Source organism: Spodoptera frugiperda, chromosome 5, assembly GCF_023101765.2.
Source record: "Spodoptera frugiperda isolate SF20-4 chromosome 5, AGI-APGP_CSIRO_Sfru_2.0, whole genome shotgun sequence".
Lineage (NCBI taxonomy): Eukaryota > Metazoa > Arthropoda > Insecta > Lepidoptera > Noctuidae > Spodoptera > Spodoptera frugiperda.
The window spans coordinates 11,846,430-11,864,772 of NC_064216.1; the positions used below are offsets into that span (position 1 = coordinate 11,846,430).

General features: G+C 38.0%; 1 protein-coding gene across 1 annotated transcript; it reads left to right on the forward strand.

The window, feature by feature from the left end:
* The first annotated feature begins 2,270 nt into the window (after window positions 1-2,270).
* LOC118271706 (uncharacterized) lies at window positions 2,271-10,618 on the forward strand. The gene is made up of 5 exons (XM_035587861.2): window positions 2,271-2,438; window positions 4,262-5,026; window positions 5,112-5,316; window positions 6,630-6,783; window positions 9,562-10,618. Exons 2-5 carry the CDS (start codon window positions 4,657-4,659, stop codon window positions 9,733-9,735), a joined length of 903 nt encoding a protein of 300 aa, XP_035443754.2. The 5' UTR covers window positions 2,271-2,438; window positions 4,262-4,656; the 3' UTR covers window positions 9,736-10,618.
* Window positions 10,619-18,343: the final 7,725 nt, after the last annotated feature.

The following is an 18,343-nucleotide window of genomic DNA, read 5'->3' on the forward strand; positions in this document are numbered from 1 at the left end:
TAATAGTTAATAATAAATAGTTAATATTAATAATTCCCTATTAACTCTGTACTTCCACAAACGTAAACCTAACAGTTTTCCGGATTTGAGAATCGAAACTGTGACCTCCTTATTGATAGTCTCACTAAAACATCCAAAACACACGTGATTATTATGATGATTAGAAAAATATTTATGTATTTACAGACAAAATAACAAACTCTACTATTAGGAATACATTATTTACATAAATATATACATAATTTAAATAACTAAGTCACGTGTTTGTATCACATTACTGAGCGCGCTCTTTCTAATCAGACACATGTCTGGTACTACATAAATGGACGTACATAATGTATTAGTAATACATACTACATGGTTTTATAATGGATGTTTGTTCATAAAATAATAACTTCATCTAGATTTTTTTATTATACTTAATTTTGACGTGTATAAGTGCTCTTTTGTAGCCTATTTGCAAAATAAATGAATATCATTTCATTATGTTTCATTTCATTTCATTTTGTTTTGTTTTGTTTCATTTCATTTCAGTAGTCATGAATCTCAGTTTTGATAGTAGAGTTTATTACCCGATTTTTGCTGTGAATTTTAGGATTATTTTTTCAATGTTTCATACAGGCTCTTTTAGTTTTTTTTTATACAATCATTAAAATATCATATTTCATGTATGTCTTTAAAGATGGTAATAAAAAATAATCAAACTGGTTCAGCCATTTCTAAGATTTTTACTTACAATACATTTAAAACATTTTGTCAGTAAAGTAGTTAACTAATAGTACCTACATGGAATGCCATCATTAATACAGGACATAGGAAGGTACTTATTGACCATGAACACAATAATACGTCATGTTATAATTTCCTTATGTTAATGGCATACTGCCTACATTAGATACATTAGGTAAACCAGTGTTTGTGGTGGTTAGTTGATTCACTATAATATTGCACGCGTTATAAAAGTACGGGAACAAATAAATGGAGCTATGGTATTTTTTATATAACTATGGTATTTTTATGATATGGTATTTTTTATATAACTATGGTATTTTTATGATATGGTATTTTTTATATAAATATGGTATTTTTATGATATGGTGTTTTTTATATAAATATGGTATTTTTATGATATGGTGTTTTTTATATAAATATGGTATTTTTATGATATGGTATTTTTTATATAAATATGGTACTTTTTTATTTTAAAGAATCCTCTATTACTTTAAAAAAAAATTCGTTATACAATAAAATACTCTCATTTAAAAGGTAATTAAATTGCCTTTCGTATGACATGCGTTACCTATTAAGGCAATACTTGTATCAGAAAAAATATACATATGTACATACATAACCACACGCCTGTCTCCCATGGGTATGCAGAGACAATAGATCGCCAATTATTTTTTATGAAACCCGCGTAAACGAGCATACGTATCAACTGATGGTAAGCAATCGCCGCCGCCCATGGGTACTTAAAGCACCAGAGGCGTTACAAGTGCGTTGCCGGCTTTTTGGGAGTTAGGAATTTAAGAGTTGTTGTTCGAGAATCGGGGATTGGGAAGGGGGGAATTCCTACGATTCTTCTCTTCAACTTCATCAACAGTCTTTTCATGAATGCTTGTCAATTAAAGGTACTTTTAATTTGGCCCTTCTTTAATATATCGCCAATCTGGTCCCTATATGTCCGTCTAGGACGGCCCCATTCATAACCGCCTAGTATATTTCTTTCGTAAATCTGCTTTCATCCATCCTTTCTACATGTCCAAAACATCGTAACATTCCCTTTTCAATCCTTGTCACCACATTGTCTTTCAAGCCACACTTTTAAAAGTATCAGAAAATATTTATTAAGAAATGAAAAAGAATAAACGCTAGTGGCTCCGTTTCTTTGCTCCCAAGTGTAAATTATCTCACATGTCTATAACACTGAACCTACAAAACGTGACTCTCTAAACTATTGATAATTGACCAATAAACTAGGTCACAGGTCACACATCAATTGACTAGGCATTGAAACAACGCCCCAATGCTTAGACCACACATTTCTAAGATTTCATCAAAGAACTCACAGACCAGCTGTTTACGTTTTTCATCGAAAACGCACACTCGCAAAACAACACAATAAACACCACGGCGCTGCAAATGTGTGCGTTTTGTTTTGACGCGTTCGACACACACACACGCGCACGCTACGCACACAAGCGCAAATAACCTACAAATAAACACACCGTGCACACGTGCACGGTTTCCGTTGTAACGATATGACGCACGTGTGCAGGGTGGAGGGGGGCGGGGCGGGGTAGCGAGGGGCGGGGCAACTTAGGAACCGTTTATATAGGACGCGCTCACGCAGATGTAACCAGTTTGATTCTAGACGTAAACAAACAAACACCTGAAAAAGTATCACAAGTAGCAGCGCCGGCGACGAGCCAACATGGGTACGTTCACCTTAAATATTTTTACCATCAATAATTATGTCATAGGCACCCCCTATTTCATAATATCCATCCATCAATCTATCTTTCTTTACTTCCTATTTTTCTTCTGAATCTTAGATCTTTACTTCCTATTTTTAATAACATCCTGACCCTTTTATCTATCTGATCAGCTGTTTTATTGATAGCTTCCTCTTTATAACCTTCAGTATATCTCTCCTGACTCATAATTATATCTTTTTCATCTTCTGATTAAACATTTTAATGTTGTGTAAAATGCCTTATCTATCATTATTGGCATAGCAACGAATGTTTTCCTTTAATGTTATTGTGTTGTTCAATACTTATTGTCCTCGAGAATTATATAGGAAGCCATAATGTATCGTAAAGGTCTTTTATTTCGTCATTTGGTATTTCTAATGGTATTTTTTTAATTTCTCTCAAGTTTGTTCAAGTTTAACATCTCATGGAACAATTTATTTCACATTTCTTTTAATTAATCGTCCCTTATTTTGGTCTCTATTCGTACAATAGTCACTTTCTTTATTTTACTTTAAGTATCTTGTCCGTTCTTCATCATTTGTACTTTTCATATCGACGGTTGAAAGGTTTATTGATCTAAAGCATTTTTTTTCGACATTTTTTTCACACATCATTTGATGGATTTCTGCTCGATTTCCCCCTGATTTCCATAAAAAAATGCATGCATGAATTTCACATATAATAACGAATATACTCAATATCGCAAAAAAAATATCGCTTATATCAATAAACCTTTTAACCATCGATATATTCCTTACTATAAATAGACTAAAAATAATACCATGCTCTGCACCTACTAGATAACAAAAAGCCATGTCTTTCCATTGATAAAACCCTTTCGATTTCCATAGCCTCACCATAAATTTCTTTATAATATTGATACCATACTTTCACCATCATGGTGAAACATGATACAATCCCATCACGCAAATTGCACCAGATTATTTGATTACTCTATGTTGATGGGGCGATGCGTCATTCGTGGCACATAATGGCGTCCTCGCGTGCGGTCTAGTCTAGACTAATTTCATTAACTCCCCCTTGTCTTTGGTCTAGAAAGGTGCACACACCCTATGTCTTTGTTTTCTCTAATTACTAGTATATTTGCAATTCTTAAATGTGATCCCTATCTTTTTTCTTAATTGTCGTGTGAGTTTAAATAATGTTTTAAAATCAGTTTCCTCGCAAATATTTTCTCCAGTTTTTCACTTTGAATCACTCCCAAAATAGACTGAAGAAGGCCAATCATTTTCTAAATAAGAGTTGACGTAAACCATGCCTGGTTTGGCTGGCTTTACGCCATTTTCGACATCAAAGTTCGCGGTGACGTATATAGCAGCTAGCTATATGTAAACCGTTGTGTTTGTTGCCATTTCTGGCTTGCGACCGTGAGTCATCCGGTTTCCCATTACGAGTTATTTGCAAACTTCGTCACAACACGCGATCAATTAGCATATTAGCAGTTCTTCGAGGGCGACCTTCGTGACGTATTGGTTATACACACCTCGCGACATACACCTGTGTGCCCACACTCACTGTCTAAACATTACTTGGTAACCACATTGCTATGGAACCGATGACGCAACATCTAGTCACCTTATCGCGTTCATTGACAAAGGCATAAAGGGGATTCTTACAACGTGAGCTGCTATTGACCTCGTGCGTTTCTGCTTAGTTCAAGACACCGTTGTTTTAAAACCATACCATCTAAATCAACCATCATATTATCTCGTTTAAATTATTTCTTAATTATTATATATTTAACCATTATTTCTTTGTTACAGATACGTTAAATATAAAACCGTTAAGTAAGGATTTAGAGTGGTCTCTCAATGCATCGTTCGGTGCCAGCATGGAGGCCACTGGTGCGGGCGGGGTGGACGCCTCTGCCGCACCTATCGCATGCACGTCGAGCGAGGAGCGCGCGCTGCGCCGCGTTGTGGGTCGCTGGGGCGCCGAGTGGTTGAGCTGACTCGGCTCCGAGACCCGCGCTGCCGGCAGCTGGCCTGCCGACCACCCCCTGCCGCCTCCTCGGTGGGGGGCCCCCCGCCCCGCCCTGCGACTTACCCTCCGAGAGTACGAGGACCTGGTCGCTAAGGCGGAGGCGCTGTTGAGCCGTCTCGTCGTCTCGGAAAATTATGACTCCGTCAATAATTTCATTTCCCTGTACGATGCCTACATGGCAGCCCCAGACGCGACTCTTCAGGAGTACTTCAAGAAGTACAACCCGCCAATCCGTCCCCACAAGCACACGTGTGTTGGTCTGGCCATGGAAGTCGAGAAGACGTTGAAGACCTTAGAGAAAGACTTCCCTGGTATCTCGAAGTCCATGATGATTGTGTCATGTGACGAGAACATTCAAGATCTGACGGACTATGCAACATTCTGTCCTGGACCTCAGGGCTTCTTGATCGAGACTGAGAAGGACCACGTGATGCTTGCGATCCACGTGAAGGTGGACGGAAGGCCTGGCATGTTCCTGTCAGACCTGGGCTACCACATCGCCCGCGTCGTCACTGTGATGGTGGACCGCTGCTACCCTCACACTGGTAAGTTGTCCCTACCAAACATCTGTGACTACATTAGCCTCACTCATCGAAATACCCTTACTAATGATAATTCTTTCTTGCCTAGGTTGGTTCACCCAATCGGACGAGCCCCACTGCCGTAAGGAGTACAACTACCAGTTCAACACACAGAACAGCAATTACATCGAGTGGCACGAGCGTGAGACCAGGGGCTCGGCGGTGAAGGAGCGCCTCTCGCTCGTGTACGTCGCTAAGGCGTACCTCACCGCAGTCAGTGTCACGGAGAAGAGAAACATCGTTTGGGACTTGAGGTTAGTATTGATAATACAAAGATTACCTTAACTTGTTAATATTGAGAGCATCGATTTTTGGTTGCTAAGTAGAGCCTTGGTTCTGTAAGAACTTATTAGTAGAGATATCTAGAATACTTGTCTAATATGACAGTGGAACATCTATCAAAATAGTACTTAAACTTTATTAGAGGGTTTTATATGTCTTCTGTTTTATTTCGTTGCGGGATCTGAGACAGTCATTCATGTCCCTGGGACTTCAGTGTTCCGGTGTTTTCATGGATGTATCTACTGTAGATCCTGGCTTGTTTACCATTCATAATATTTTATATCCAGCTTGATGTCATAACGTGATGTGAATACCCTATTCAATGTGAATCACTCATTACATTACATAAACAGCTGACTATCACTTGAGTAATAGTAGTTATCTATTTATCAGTAGATACTCTTGGAACAATAGCTTATGTATTCCAAGTTTATGATAAAACAAATCTGTGTCAGTTGTCAACAGTTCTTTATACCTATTTGCTTATGATATACATTATCTTAAATCACTTTATTGTCATGTAATTAAGGGATTTTATTGTTTATTTTGTAAAGAAAATAAGATCATAAAACGTTATTGTGTACGTAGTTTGTTATATGCACGATATATGTATATATAGACAATATTTGCCATAAAAACATTTTGAAATGGTTCAACTTGTGACTCAAACACTTATATATTAAAATACATTTCAATACTGCTATCGCTATGCCCTCTCGAGTATTTCCGTTCCCGGTCAGTGACGTCAATCGTCATATTGTAATTCATAGCGGTTTTCCTTCATAAATAGCTACCAAAATATATTTATAATATTCGGATGACGAACGGGAAATTTGAACTTTGTTTTTCAGGCAGGATTTATCAATTTAAATGAGGTAATATGCAGTTAGGAGTCCTGTTATTCACGGTAGAAAATTGTCCTTCCAATGGTATTTTATGGGCATCTTGTGGGATTTAAGAGTGTGATTAAATATTACTGGGACAATGAGCAATGATGTCAGGCCATAAGGACAGGCTCTGAGTTGATGCTATACATCTAGGTTGACAGTTTGAGCCCAGGTTTCCTTCACCAAAAAGTCACATTAGTACTTGCCGTTGGTAGGTTTCGAACCCGCACTTTCATGCATGAGGAGCGGGTGTCTAAAACCTCAGGGTCACCAAGACAGTTTTTTTAACTATTAGTCACACGTACCAAAAATAGATTCGAATCTCTTCATATCACTATTATTACTGTACCTCATTCTTAGTACCAATTTCTAATTTCTTTATTTTCTTTTATTTCCAGGAGTCTTCTAGCCAGGGACCCCAAGGGTCGTCTGACCGCCGGTATCTACTTCCCAATCAAGAAGAAAGACCAACAGTTCACGATGTTCTTCGATGCCAACAGCGGGAAACAGAGAAAGAAACTCAAGTTCGACACATTTTTGGAATTGCAAAAGGTAAATATCAGAATTATATAAAAAAATATGACACGTGACCGTGACGTGACCTGCGGGCCTATAACGCCGCAAGAGTCAGAGACTTAATTGAGCGAAACAAGGGCTCAAAAGTCTTCGCAAAGAATTCGTCTGTTGGGCAAAGCCAAATGACGAGGCTGAAGACCGAGGATGGCAGCGTCATCTCGTCGAAGTCCGAGATCCTCGGAGAGCTCGAGAGGTTTTACGGACAGTTATACACCTCAACACGGCAACCCATCGTCGGTACAGCTCGGGACCCAAGAGCTAAACTGACGCGGCACTACACTGAGGATATCCCAGACATCAGCCTGTACGAGATTAGGATGGCTCTCAAACAGCTTAAAAACAACAAGGCGCCGGGCGATGACGGAATCACGTCGGAACTTCTGCGAGCGGGTGGAAAACCGATACTTTTAGTCCTCCAGAAGCTATTCAATTCCGTCATACTCGAGGGAACCACGCCGGTAGCATGGCAACGGAGTGTGGTGGTTCTGTTCTTTAAAAAAGGCGACAACTGTCTGCTAAAGAACTACAGACCTATCTCACTTCTGAGCCATGTGTATAAGCTGTTTTCGAGGGTCATCACGAACCGTCTCGAACGCAGGCTTGATGACTTCCAGCCTCCCGAACAAGCCGGATTCCGAAAAGGTTTCAGTACCATAGACCACATTCATACGCTGCGGCAGATTATACAGAAGACCGAGGAGTATAACTTGCCACTATGCTTGGCGTTTGTGGACTATGAGAAAGCCTTCGATTCAATCGAAACCTGGGCGGTGCTGCAGTCTCTCCAGCGGTGCCACATCGACTATAGATACATCGAGGTTTTGAAGTGTTTGTATAACAACGCCACCATGCGCATCCGACTCCAGGAAGAGACTACGAGGCCAATCCAGTTGCGGAAGGGCGTGAGACAGGGAGACGTTATATCTCCGAAACTGTTCACGAACGCACTGGAGGACGTTTTTAAGCTCTTGGACTGGAGCGGACGCGGCATCAACATTAATGGCGAATACATCACTCATCTCCGTTTCGCCGATGACATAGTCGTAATGGCAGAGTCGCTGGAAGAGCTGAACACCATGCTCAGCGACCTCAATACCGTTTCCCAACAGGTGGGCCTTAAAATGAACATGGACAAGACGAAAATCATGTCAAATGTCCATGTTGCACCTATACCGGTTGTCGTTGGGAACGATATACTCGAAGTTGTAGACCACTACACATACCTGGGTCAGATCATCCAGCTAGGTAGGTCCAACTTCGAGAAAGAGGTCGCTCGAAGAATCCAACTCGGATGGGCAGCATTTGGGAAGTTGCATGAAGTCTTCTCGTCAAAAATCCCGCAGTGTCTGAAGACCAGGATGTACAACCAGTGTGTGTTGCCAGTGATGACGTACGGTACCGAGACATGGTCCCTAACTGCTGGCCTTTTAGAAAGGCTCAGAGTCGCCCAGCGCGCGATGGAGAGAGCTATGCTCGGAGTATCTTTGCGCGACAAAATCCGAAATATGGAAATTCGCCAAAGAACAAGAGTTACAGACATAGCTCTCAAAATATGCAGGCTGAAGTGGCAATGGGCAGGCCACGTCGCTCGGAGGACTGATGGCCGCTGGGCCAGGAAGGTGACTGAGTGGCGACCGCGGACCGGAAGACGCAGCGTGGGCAGACCTCCCACTAGGTGGACCGACGACATCGTCAGAGTGGCGGGGAGCCAGTGGATGCAGGTGGCGGCTTGTCGTTCTACGTGGAGGACCAAGGGGAGGCCTTTGTTCAGCAGTGGACGTCTCTCGGCTGATGATGATGATGATAAAAAAATATGTATATGACAATAGGCTCACCCCTATTACATGAGACTTATAACACAAATGGTAAAAAGTGGGTGTACATTGTATAGTGGCATTACGTGTCGTAATGTGCACCTCTGCCTACCCCTTCGGGGATATAAGGCGTGACGTTGTGTGTGTAAAAAAGAAAAGAAATTACAATTACTTTTGAACTATGTAGGAATGAATTAGATACCCGTAGAATATGTTCATTCCACTTATATTTTACTGTCAAATATAATTAATATGGACCACAATCCATAATATATATGCTACAAAGACGTCACCACTTTGGCATATAGCCAAACAAATATATTATATAGTCTATCATACACACACTTACGAAATTCATATATTGTATTCAACGCCATCTATCGAACGAGTAGCATGATTGTCTATTAAAAATACATATTTGCATTTCGATAACTTGAATACAAACTAATGATAACAATGTTTTTAAATTGTGTTAAACTCTATCTGCTGCGTAGTAAATATTATTATTTACTATTTTTACTGTATTCAGTGATTAACTGAAGAAATAAGTTAAAACAAAGCATCAGTCAATTCATTATAATATCATTTGTTTTTGACCATTTTTTTTAGTATTGGAACCAACACTAATTAAGGGACGCCATACAAGGACTGCTCGAGCAGTTTATTTATTTATTTATTTAATGTCACCAACATAAATACAGTAATATTGCACAATGAAAATAACAGTAACATACAAAATAACGTAGTTTGAAGCTATCATAGCTCAGCCTATAATTCATTCTGCAGTCACAGCTTGCAACAAACAACCCTAAATGTCCTTTAGCTTTTATTTACAGTTAACATTAACAATCTCCAAAATTAATTAATGAACCTTCCCAAAAACAATAAACACACATACATCCTTACCATATAACTAACCTTCAAACCCTCTTCATTCCAGATTCCAGATGAGGTCGTAGATGAAGTGGAACAGTGCAACGACCAGCTCCACCTCCGTGATGGTGAGCTGCTCTCCATCCTTAACAAGCTGGCCACCATCATGTCTGACGAGGAGTATATGGTGGAACTCATGGACATCAACGACAAAATCGTTCAACTATCTGCTGGGAACTAAATTGAGAACTATGGAATATCATCATCATCGTCTTAAGACCCTGGGTCAGATGTATTAATGTCTGACAGTGAGACTTCATAAGGATATTAATCCTATAAGCGTCTAGTCAAATAACCATTACCGTGCCCCCTTTTTTATTTTGCACGTGTCTAAAAAAGCTGGGATCTAAATTGAGGACTATGGAATATTATCACCATCGTCTTAAGACCCTGGGTCAGATGTATAAATTTCTGACAGTGAGACTTCATAAGGATATTAATCCTTTAAGCGTCTAGTTAACACGTTAACTGCCACGTAGGTCTGGTGACCTACGTTAGTGGAGAATTTGTTTTTAATAGTTTTCTGATGGCAGATAACAATTGCCATGCCCCCTAGCATGTGGCTACAAAACACAAAATATGTCTTCACAAAATAAGGAGGAGCAATCGTGTGAATAGGAGACAGAATCATGGATGGTCTCTGTCGCAGTAATATGACATGAACAGCAGGGGTACGGAAATATGTGAGTGACAGGCGGTTAATGGATTATTATACCACAAAGAAGACGTGTAGAGTCAGGCCTTCAATTAAAACAAAACCCATCTTATTAACCATCAAATTCTGACATTAAGAACTTTAGTTAGATCAGAGGTATTCAACCTTTTTCAAACCAATCTACTTTAAATGTTATCTTTTTTTATTTTTTTGTATTTTGTAAGGTTGAACACCTCTGTATTATGTATTGATGGAGTTTTAATATTTCGAGTTTCTTGCAATTTATAATCAGAAGGATAGTTTAGTATCGATTATCGATTTTTATAACATCGTAGTGATTACTAATCGAGTGCATGTATCGATTAGAATTAACTTGGCCTAGGAATAGATACGAGTGTTTAGTACTCGTTAGATAAATGGATGGGACATTTCATATTTTGCACATTTTCATTTTTTTTTGGTGAGGATTTGAATCTAGCTATTGTCTTTTGAATTTGTACCTTACAGGCCTATACTTATACAGGGTGACTTTGAATTCGACGTATTCCTCTCGGGAGGTGATAATACAACTAATTTCCTACAAAATTAGCCCTGAGGTCCTTGGGCGGAAAGTGGCTAGTTTCTGAGATATTCAACATTTTTGGTTTTGGTAAAAAAATCCCGATTTGATTACAAAAACATCAATAACTAAAAAAATACTGGTTGGATTTTAGTAGTTTTAGTTTTAATCAGTTGCCAATACATCAGTTATCATTTATAAATACTAATAATAGCAGAAATATCATTCGTTTTAAAATAGCAAGTAATTTCCTATCAAATTTTGTTTTGTGTCACTAATTTGGTCGATAGAAAATTGGATTTATTTCAAAAAAATATATGACACTAAGCGTACAAAACTATTAGAAAAACTTCCTTGGTTTATTAGCTACCCATTAAACATAAAATTATTTACAAAATTCTCATAAATAATATGAATTATTTGATGATAAGTAGAGTGTAAAGAGAAAAGGGCAATTTCAAAAACATCTTTATTTGCAAAATTTTGTTCACACTGACCTCCCCTATGACGAATACATGCCCGAACACGTTTCCTTATCTCTATGACGGTCACTCTTTGCCTGAATATGCGTCTTATTTCGGCATAATCTTCAAGTATGTTAATGAGAAGAATTTCGATACACGGCCAATTCCGTTGTATAAACAAGAGACTTCATGTAAAAATCAACCGGCGTTAGGTTTTGGTCATTGTGCATGCCATGTAGTTGGACCGTTCTACTAATCCAATGCCTGAGAATTAATGTATCCGACCATTGCCGCATAGTAGTTCGTAATGCACTTAACAATCGTCGTGTGGAATAAATTCGTCAATCACATTAATAAATTAATTCAATAAGTAGAATAAGTTAATTCATCTTGTTTCTAAATTCAAATTTAATAACTCATTCCTTAAAAATTCTTCATAAATCTCATCATTTAAATTTTTGGATGAAAGATAGGGTCCAATCAAATAATTATTTATGATACCCATGCAAACATTTGAATTAAAACCGTACGCGCGAACCCGGTGGTTTTGCTTGTTTCGGATTTCGTTGACTTTTTTGGGGCTAATAATGGATATTGTGTTAGTTTATCCAGCGCTCTATATCGAACTATTGTGGGGCAATGGTTGGGTACCTTGGTTCCCAGGCGTTATATTGACACGGAGGTCTAATTACATGGCAAGCGCGGTGTCCAGAATCTAACGCTGGTTGATTTTTACATGAAATCTCTTGTTTATGCAGAGGGAATTGGCCGTGCATCGAAATTCTTCTCCAAAACATATTTGAAGATTATGACGAAATAAGACGCATATTCAGTCCAAGAGTGACCGTCATAGAGATAAGGAAGCATATTCGGGCATGTATTCGTCATAGGGGAGGTCACTTTGAACAAAATTTTGCAAATAAAGATGTTTTTGAAATTGCCCTTTTCTCTTTACACTCTACTTATCATCAATTAATTCATTTGTTTTTGAGAATTTTGCTAATAATTTTACTTTTCTGGGTAGCTAATAAACCAAGGAAGTTTTTCTAATAGTTTATACGCTTAGTGTCATATAATTTTTTTGAAATAAATCCAGTTTTCTATCGACCAAGTTAGTGACACAAAACAAAATTTGATAAGAAATTACTTGCTATTTTAAAACGAATGATATTTCTGCCATTATTAGTATTTATAAATGATAACTGATGTATTGGCAACTGATTAAAACTAAAACTACTAAAATCCAACCAGTATTTTTTTATTTATTGATGTTTTTGTAATCAAATCGGGATTTTTTAACCAAAACCAAGAATGTTGAATATCTCAGAAACTAGCCACTTTCCGCTCAAGGACCTCAGGGCTAATTTTGTAGGAAATTAGTTGTATTATCACCTCCCGAGAGGAATACGTCGAATTCAAAGTCACCCTGTATATTATTTTTGTTTAACTTGGTCTTGTAAGTGTTGATCATAGTAAGTGTCATGAATATTTTGTCTTTTAAAGTTGTACCTTATAGGCCTATACTTATGTTTTATTTTTGTTTAACTTGGCCTAGTAAGTTATCATGACGTCATCAACTCGAAATTAATGAAAAAAGATTCAAATCCTTTTCTATTCTTGTATTTGTTTGTTCATTTATTTTTTATGTTTATTGATTTTATTATTCTCTTTAGTTGTCTATAATTTACATAGATTACTGTCATTTTATGTACTTTAATGGGTTGAATTTATTTTTAACACATTTTCATTTTCATAAATTCATGTATTTTTGTGTAGATGTTAGATCTATAGACTATGTAGTCGTGACGTAGTTTATTATAAAATAATGACTTTGACGAGACACGGTTCAACATGGGAATAATAAAAAAATATTAGAAAAAAATCTGCTTTGTTTTCTTTCAACCATTTTAGAAATAGCATCCAACTGGCATATCAGCCGTTCTATGCATTAATGCGCTGCACATTGACGAACTATGATGGCTATTACAGACATTCAGACAAACAGATCTCAAAACCTATGACATAACAGACAAAAAAAAAGTTAATTTACCATTAGTTTGGGTTCGACATCGACATAACAATAACCCCTGCTATTTTTTTTATTTTTATTTTCAATGTACAGACAGCACTTTTCTACGATTTTATTATATGTATAGATAGGGGTTTTATCTAAGATATAACAACCTCATCATATCCTTTCACAAAATGGCAACTCTTTTACAATATTCAAATATTACAAAACAACATTTCACAATACATATTATTTATTTATAAGAACTTCAAACAAAAGCTTTCAAAAACACAAATTGTACAATTCGTAGCCGCTCGTAGATTTCCCGTAGCACCGTAGCGCCTACGGTGAATCTATGGCTACGAGAATATACGAGATTAGTTATTGACCTACGGCCTACGACCTACGGCAGTATTTATGGCTACAGTGTGTTTAATTTTTTTATAGTACGAGATTTAAAAACTTGCTATCTTAATAATAATATACATGCGAAAGTTTGTCACTTTATGTGTATGTCTGTTACTCAATCACGTCAAAATGGCTGAAGGGATCGAGATGAAATTTGGAACAGGGTTAGATTAACTAAGTAAATCTGGAATAACATATACGGTACTTTTTATATCACGAGAAAACGGGCGAAGCCGCTGACAGAAGCAGTATATACTAGATATAAGAGTTGTATGATACGGTTTCTGTGGGAATTTCATTGCTTTTTACAATCAATGTAATATAATACCTACTTTTAATTATATTTTATGTAACATGTATGACATTATCAATACCATGTCATATTAATGTAACTATTGTGTGGACTCGTGTGACGACTGAACAAAGGGTGCTACGATTATGTATTCACAATACACATGTGCCAGTTGTATTATTGTTAGGAAAAATAATATTTTATAATGTCATTATACTGGCCGTGATAATGAAATAAAGGTAGAGCTGATGTATTGCCTACTTCTTTACAAGATGATTATTATAGTGAGTTAGATAGGTTATTATCATACACGCAGCCACTATTCCGTAATACTACTGATTTTTTTGTAAATACGTGATTAAAAGTACTCCATAAGCCCATAAGACAAAGAGAAAAACGGCCAACTCGCCAGAATCCATGGTTAGCACGCCTACGAGATTAATTGCAAGAAAACGCTGATACGACCCACGCGCTTCGAACTACGCTCTACGTCCTACGCGCTACGACCTACGTGCTACGCGCCATGCGCTACGAACTATGAACTACGCACTACGATCTACGCGGCGCTACTCTAACTAATATAAGTGCGATGTGGTATTTCGTCGAGATTAACTGTAAAATTAGGGCTTACAGATTTAGTATGTAGCATTAGAAACTTGATTCAACATGAAACCTGATATCTTTTTGGCAGTGCGAACTAAATAGTCTTGCATATAAAATGTTACACAAAAATGTTATTACCATTTCATTTTACATCTTGCTCCTGAGACTGCCTCGTTGGTCGAGTAGTACTTAGTGTTACAAGGGGGTATTGTTCACCCGTATGGTGTAGGAAATAGTATCCTGTAGCATTCTCTAGTTTCTTAAGCCTAATCATATCCAGTCACAAAAATACAACGCTTTAACTGTGACATGAAAGAACCCATAATAAAAATAAAAAAGTAAGGAAGTACGAAAACCCACATAAAATTAAGCTTTATTTAGGTAAAAAAGTAGTATTATCTTAGTTATTATTTGATTACGATTTTGATATAGCAGCAATAAGATAGGAATTGTAACTTTAGGTTCTCCCCGTTGTCACATTCGATTAATAACAGAATTCACTTGTTGTAACTGCATTCTGACATAGTTGTGTGGGGAATAACAAAAAAGTACTCTTTTTGGTTTGATTAATGGTTGGATAAAATCGTCCAATGACTTCTCCCACCTTGGGCGAGACGAGAGAGAATGTCAGACTCTTACTGACTAAAAACTACCCCGTTCCTACTCCTGCTTTTCGAGCTTCGCCCCGGTAACAATAGGTAGTTCGCAGCTCTAAAAAAATATCTCTGTGGTGTAGAAAAACATATTACGGTCTTGTAACGCCCACCTAGAGTTGTATGTTCAATCCATACTCAGATTGTATGTAAAATATTATACTAATGGATGCGATAAGAGCTACAACACTCCTGAAATAGATTAATATTAACGGCTGATTATCACGACAACCTTTATCCACAACCTAAACGGACATTGTGATACTCATCACTGAGTTTGCCCGTGGCAGCCCACATCCGGACTTTGAGCCTTAGGGATGAACTCCATCTCCGTGGATGTTCTAGTAAGAGGATCCGGTGCCTCCTTTAGGTACTGATCGTAGCCACAGGGGGTTTAAGTGAGGTTAAAAATCCCACACTTCCTAGGACCCAAAAAGCTGGGCGCACTTTATGTATGTATGTATGGCTGCACGGTTAGCTCGGTGGCTGGGCAACTGGCTACCGCGACCGTAGTGCAACGAGTAGCGGTTTGATTCTCTCACGGAGTAATTCTTTGTGTGATCCACAAAATGTTGTTTCGGGTCTGGGTGTCATGTGTATGTGAAATTGTATGTTTGTAAACGCACAGGAGAAAATCTTAGTGTAGGGCAACGTTTTATTTCAAAGGAGGAAGTGTAGAGACTCCGACGCCTCAATAGTAAACAGAGTAGACATGATAAGAATGTACACACCAACGTACAGGCTACAGATTACACCGGCCGATATATCGCAGGAGTGGCTTGACCGCGACCGCTAAATTAACAGTAGCCTACATAGCGATACCAAACCAGGGCCACATTCATATCAAAACCACAGGTAATTCACTACATCATCTTTATCTCAAAAGCAATAAGAACCAATTTTGAGTAACAAATTGTCAATTTCAGTGGACCACAATGGTAATTGGTTACACGTGCGCGCGTCACGCGTTTCAACTCTTGCGCAAGGCAGCAACGAGTTGATGTAACTTGTTCTGTGACGTCATGCGACATTCCATAAATTATTATGTTTATATTGCAGTGTGGAGGAAATAACATATTGGGTACTTCATACACATGCGGTGACTGTACTTTGTTGTTACTGAGAATTATGATTGTTTTCTAATAAAAATAATAACGTTTGTGTTCTAATTATATTTCATTGGTACACTAGGTACAGTATTTCGGTATACACATCCCGTATAAATATTTATTTTGCATTAAAGGTTGTCTCGTAGAAATCACTATCAATGATACGACCACCTTTGTGCCCATTATTTTAATTATTGTTTCATTTACGTATCCTTTTTTTATATTACAGATTCATTTCTTTCAACGTCACGCCTTTTATCCCGGAAGGGATAGGCAGAGGTGCACATTACGGCACGTAATGCCGCTATACAATGTACACCCAGTTTTCACCATTTGTGTTATAAGTCCCATGTAATAGGGGTGAGCCTATTGCCATATACTGGGCACGTTTTCAGACTCCGTGCTACTACTGAGAAATTTCCGAAAAACCGAAAAACGCCCAGTTATCCTTTGCTTGACCTGGGAATCGAACCCGAGACCCAGTGTCTGGCAGACACTGGCGACCACTCGACCAACGAGACAATCATTAGGTCTTTGACTGCTATAGAAAACTGTTGAAGGCAAATCCTCCGCTAACGTCGGTCACCGGTGACTACCACGGCGTTCAATGTATTAAAGATCATTTAAAATTCAGTAAAGATTAATCTATCTATCTATCTACAGTATAAAGTTCAAAGGAATAGCGTTATGTAGGCAATGTCCGCTGCGGTGACACGTACTGCTAAGCGTAGTGTAGGATGTTCACCCCCAAGGTGAACAGACGACCTATAAATAAAGGTCACAGCCGCTGGATGCAGGGGCCTTAGTCTGCTATTACAATTGTGTCAGAATGGTCGATCACTGACCAGTGCGAGAGGGACGGAGCTATGTAGGTTGTATAGCTCTGTCCCTCTCGCACTGCTCAGTGATCCACCATTCTGACACAATTGTAATAGCAGAGGCCCCGCTTCCAACTTTAATGATGGTGAATGAGTATTATGTATGAGATAGATGATGATAGTACTAGTACTAGTATAATCTTACTTCTGTATCTTTTACGCCCGAGTACTGAAATGCTACTCAATTTTAAGTTATACTTAAATATCGTGCTATCTCTGTAATTTTATAAAGAATTAATAGGGACAGAACTAATTTTGAGAGCGTCTTAAAATTAAGTAGCGTTTGAGTATTCGGACATTAATCAAGTACTTATTTGTAGTTTTTATGGAATAGGGGACAAACGAGCAGATGGATCCCCTGATGGTATGCGATTAGCGTCGCCCATGGAAACCCGCAACACCAGAGAATTCACAAGTGCGTTGCCGGCCTTTTAAAAAAGAATACGCTCTTTTCTTTAAGGTTTGAATTCATCATTCCACAGTTTTGCTGAACGATCCAAAGAGTTTCATGAGAAACGCAGTTTTAAAGGGAAATCCAGTTATGACATCTCCTCTTTATATTTGTTTCATGATCGGCGATAATTATGTGACTTAATTGCCTAATTTAGTACACCTAATATTATTCAGTAATTAGTAACCTAATTAGTGTTTCAGTAATTTTAACTTTGACCAATTTAATCCATGCTAGTTAGATCCACCTCTACTGGCAATCAACAGAATCTAATCGATATTTTTCGCTTCCTTTATCGATTAATTATAGGAACAATAAAAATATCGATATACGTGTACATTTATCATATTAAATTCTAAAAAAATATCTACATAAGGAATTTTGTGTGTGTTATTTTTTTATGTCTGTTATTTATTTGTGGTATTTAATGACAGAATTATGCTAAAGGTACTATGGTATTATGGTATAAATGCTGACACCATGCTATTAAATAGGTTTCCATTGGTTAAGTTATAGTATCAAGTTCTGGAGTATAATGTCCTCGTGTGCTCTCCAACCATAATAATAACCCGTGGTAGTTTAATGTTCCACTATAAGGCTCCTTGCGGGTCTGCGGACGGTGACCACGGGTAGCTCGACTCCCAACTAGTACCAGACTTGTGCGTATGGCGCGTCGCATTCCACGCACGCCTCATAGAGCCATCAT

What these genes read in the sequence shown, in the direction of transcription:
- LOC118271706 (XM_035587861.2), top strand. Translation starts at nt 4,657, where the DNA reads ATGGCAGCCCCAGACGCGACTCTTCAGGAGTACTTCAAGAAGTACAAC. An exon ending in CCGCTGCTACCCTCACACTG is followed by an intron (nt 5,027 to 5,111) that starts GTAAGTTGTCCC and finishes TTTCTTGCCTAG; the next exon opens with GTTGGTTCACCCAATCGGAC. An exon ending in CATTTTTGGAATTGCAAAAG is followed by an intron (nt 6,784 to 9,561) that starts GTAAATATCAGA and finishes TCTTCATTCCAG; the next exon opens with ATTCCAGATGAGGTCGTAGA.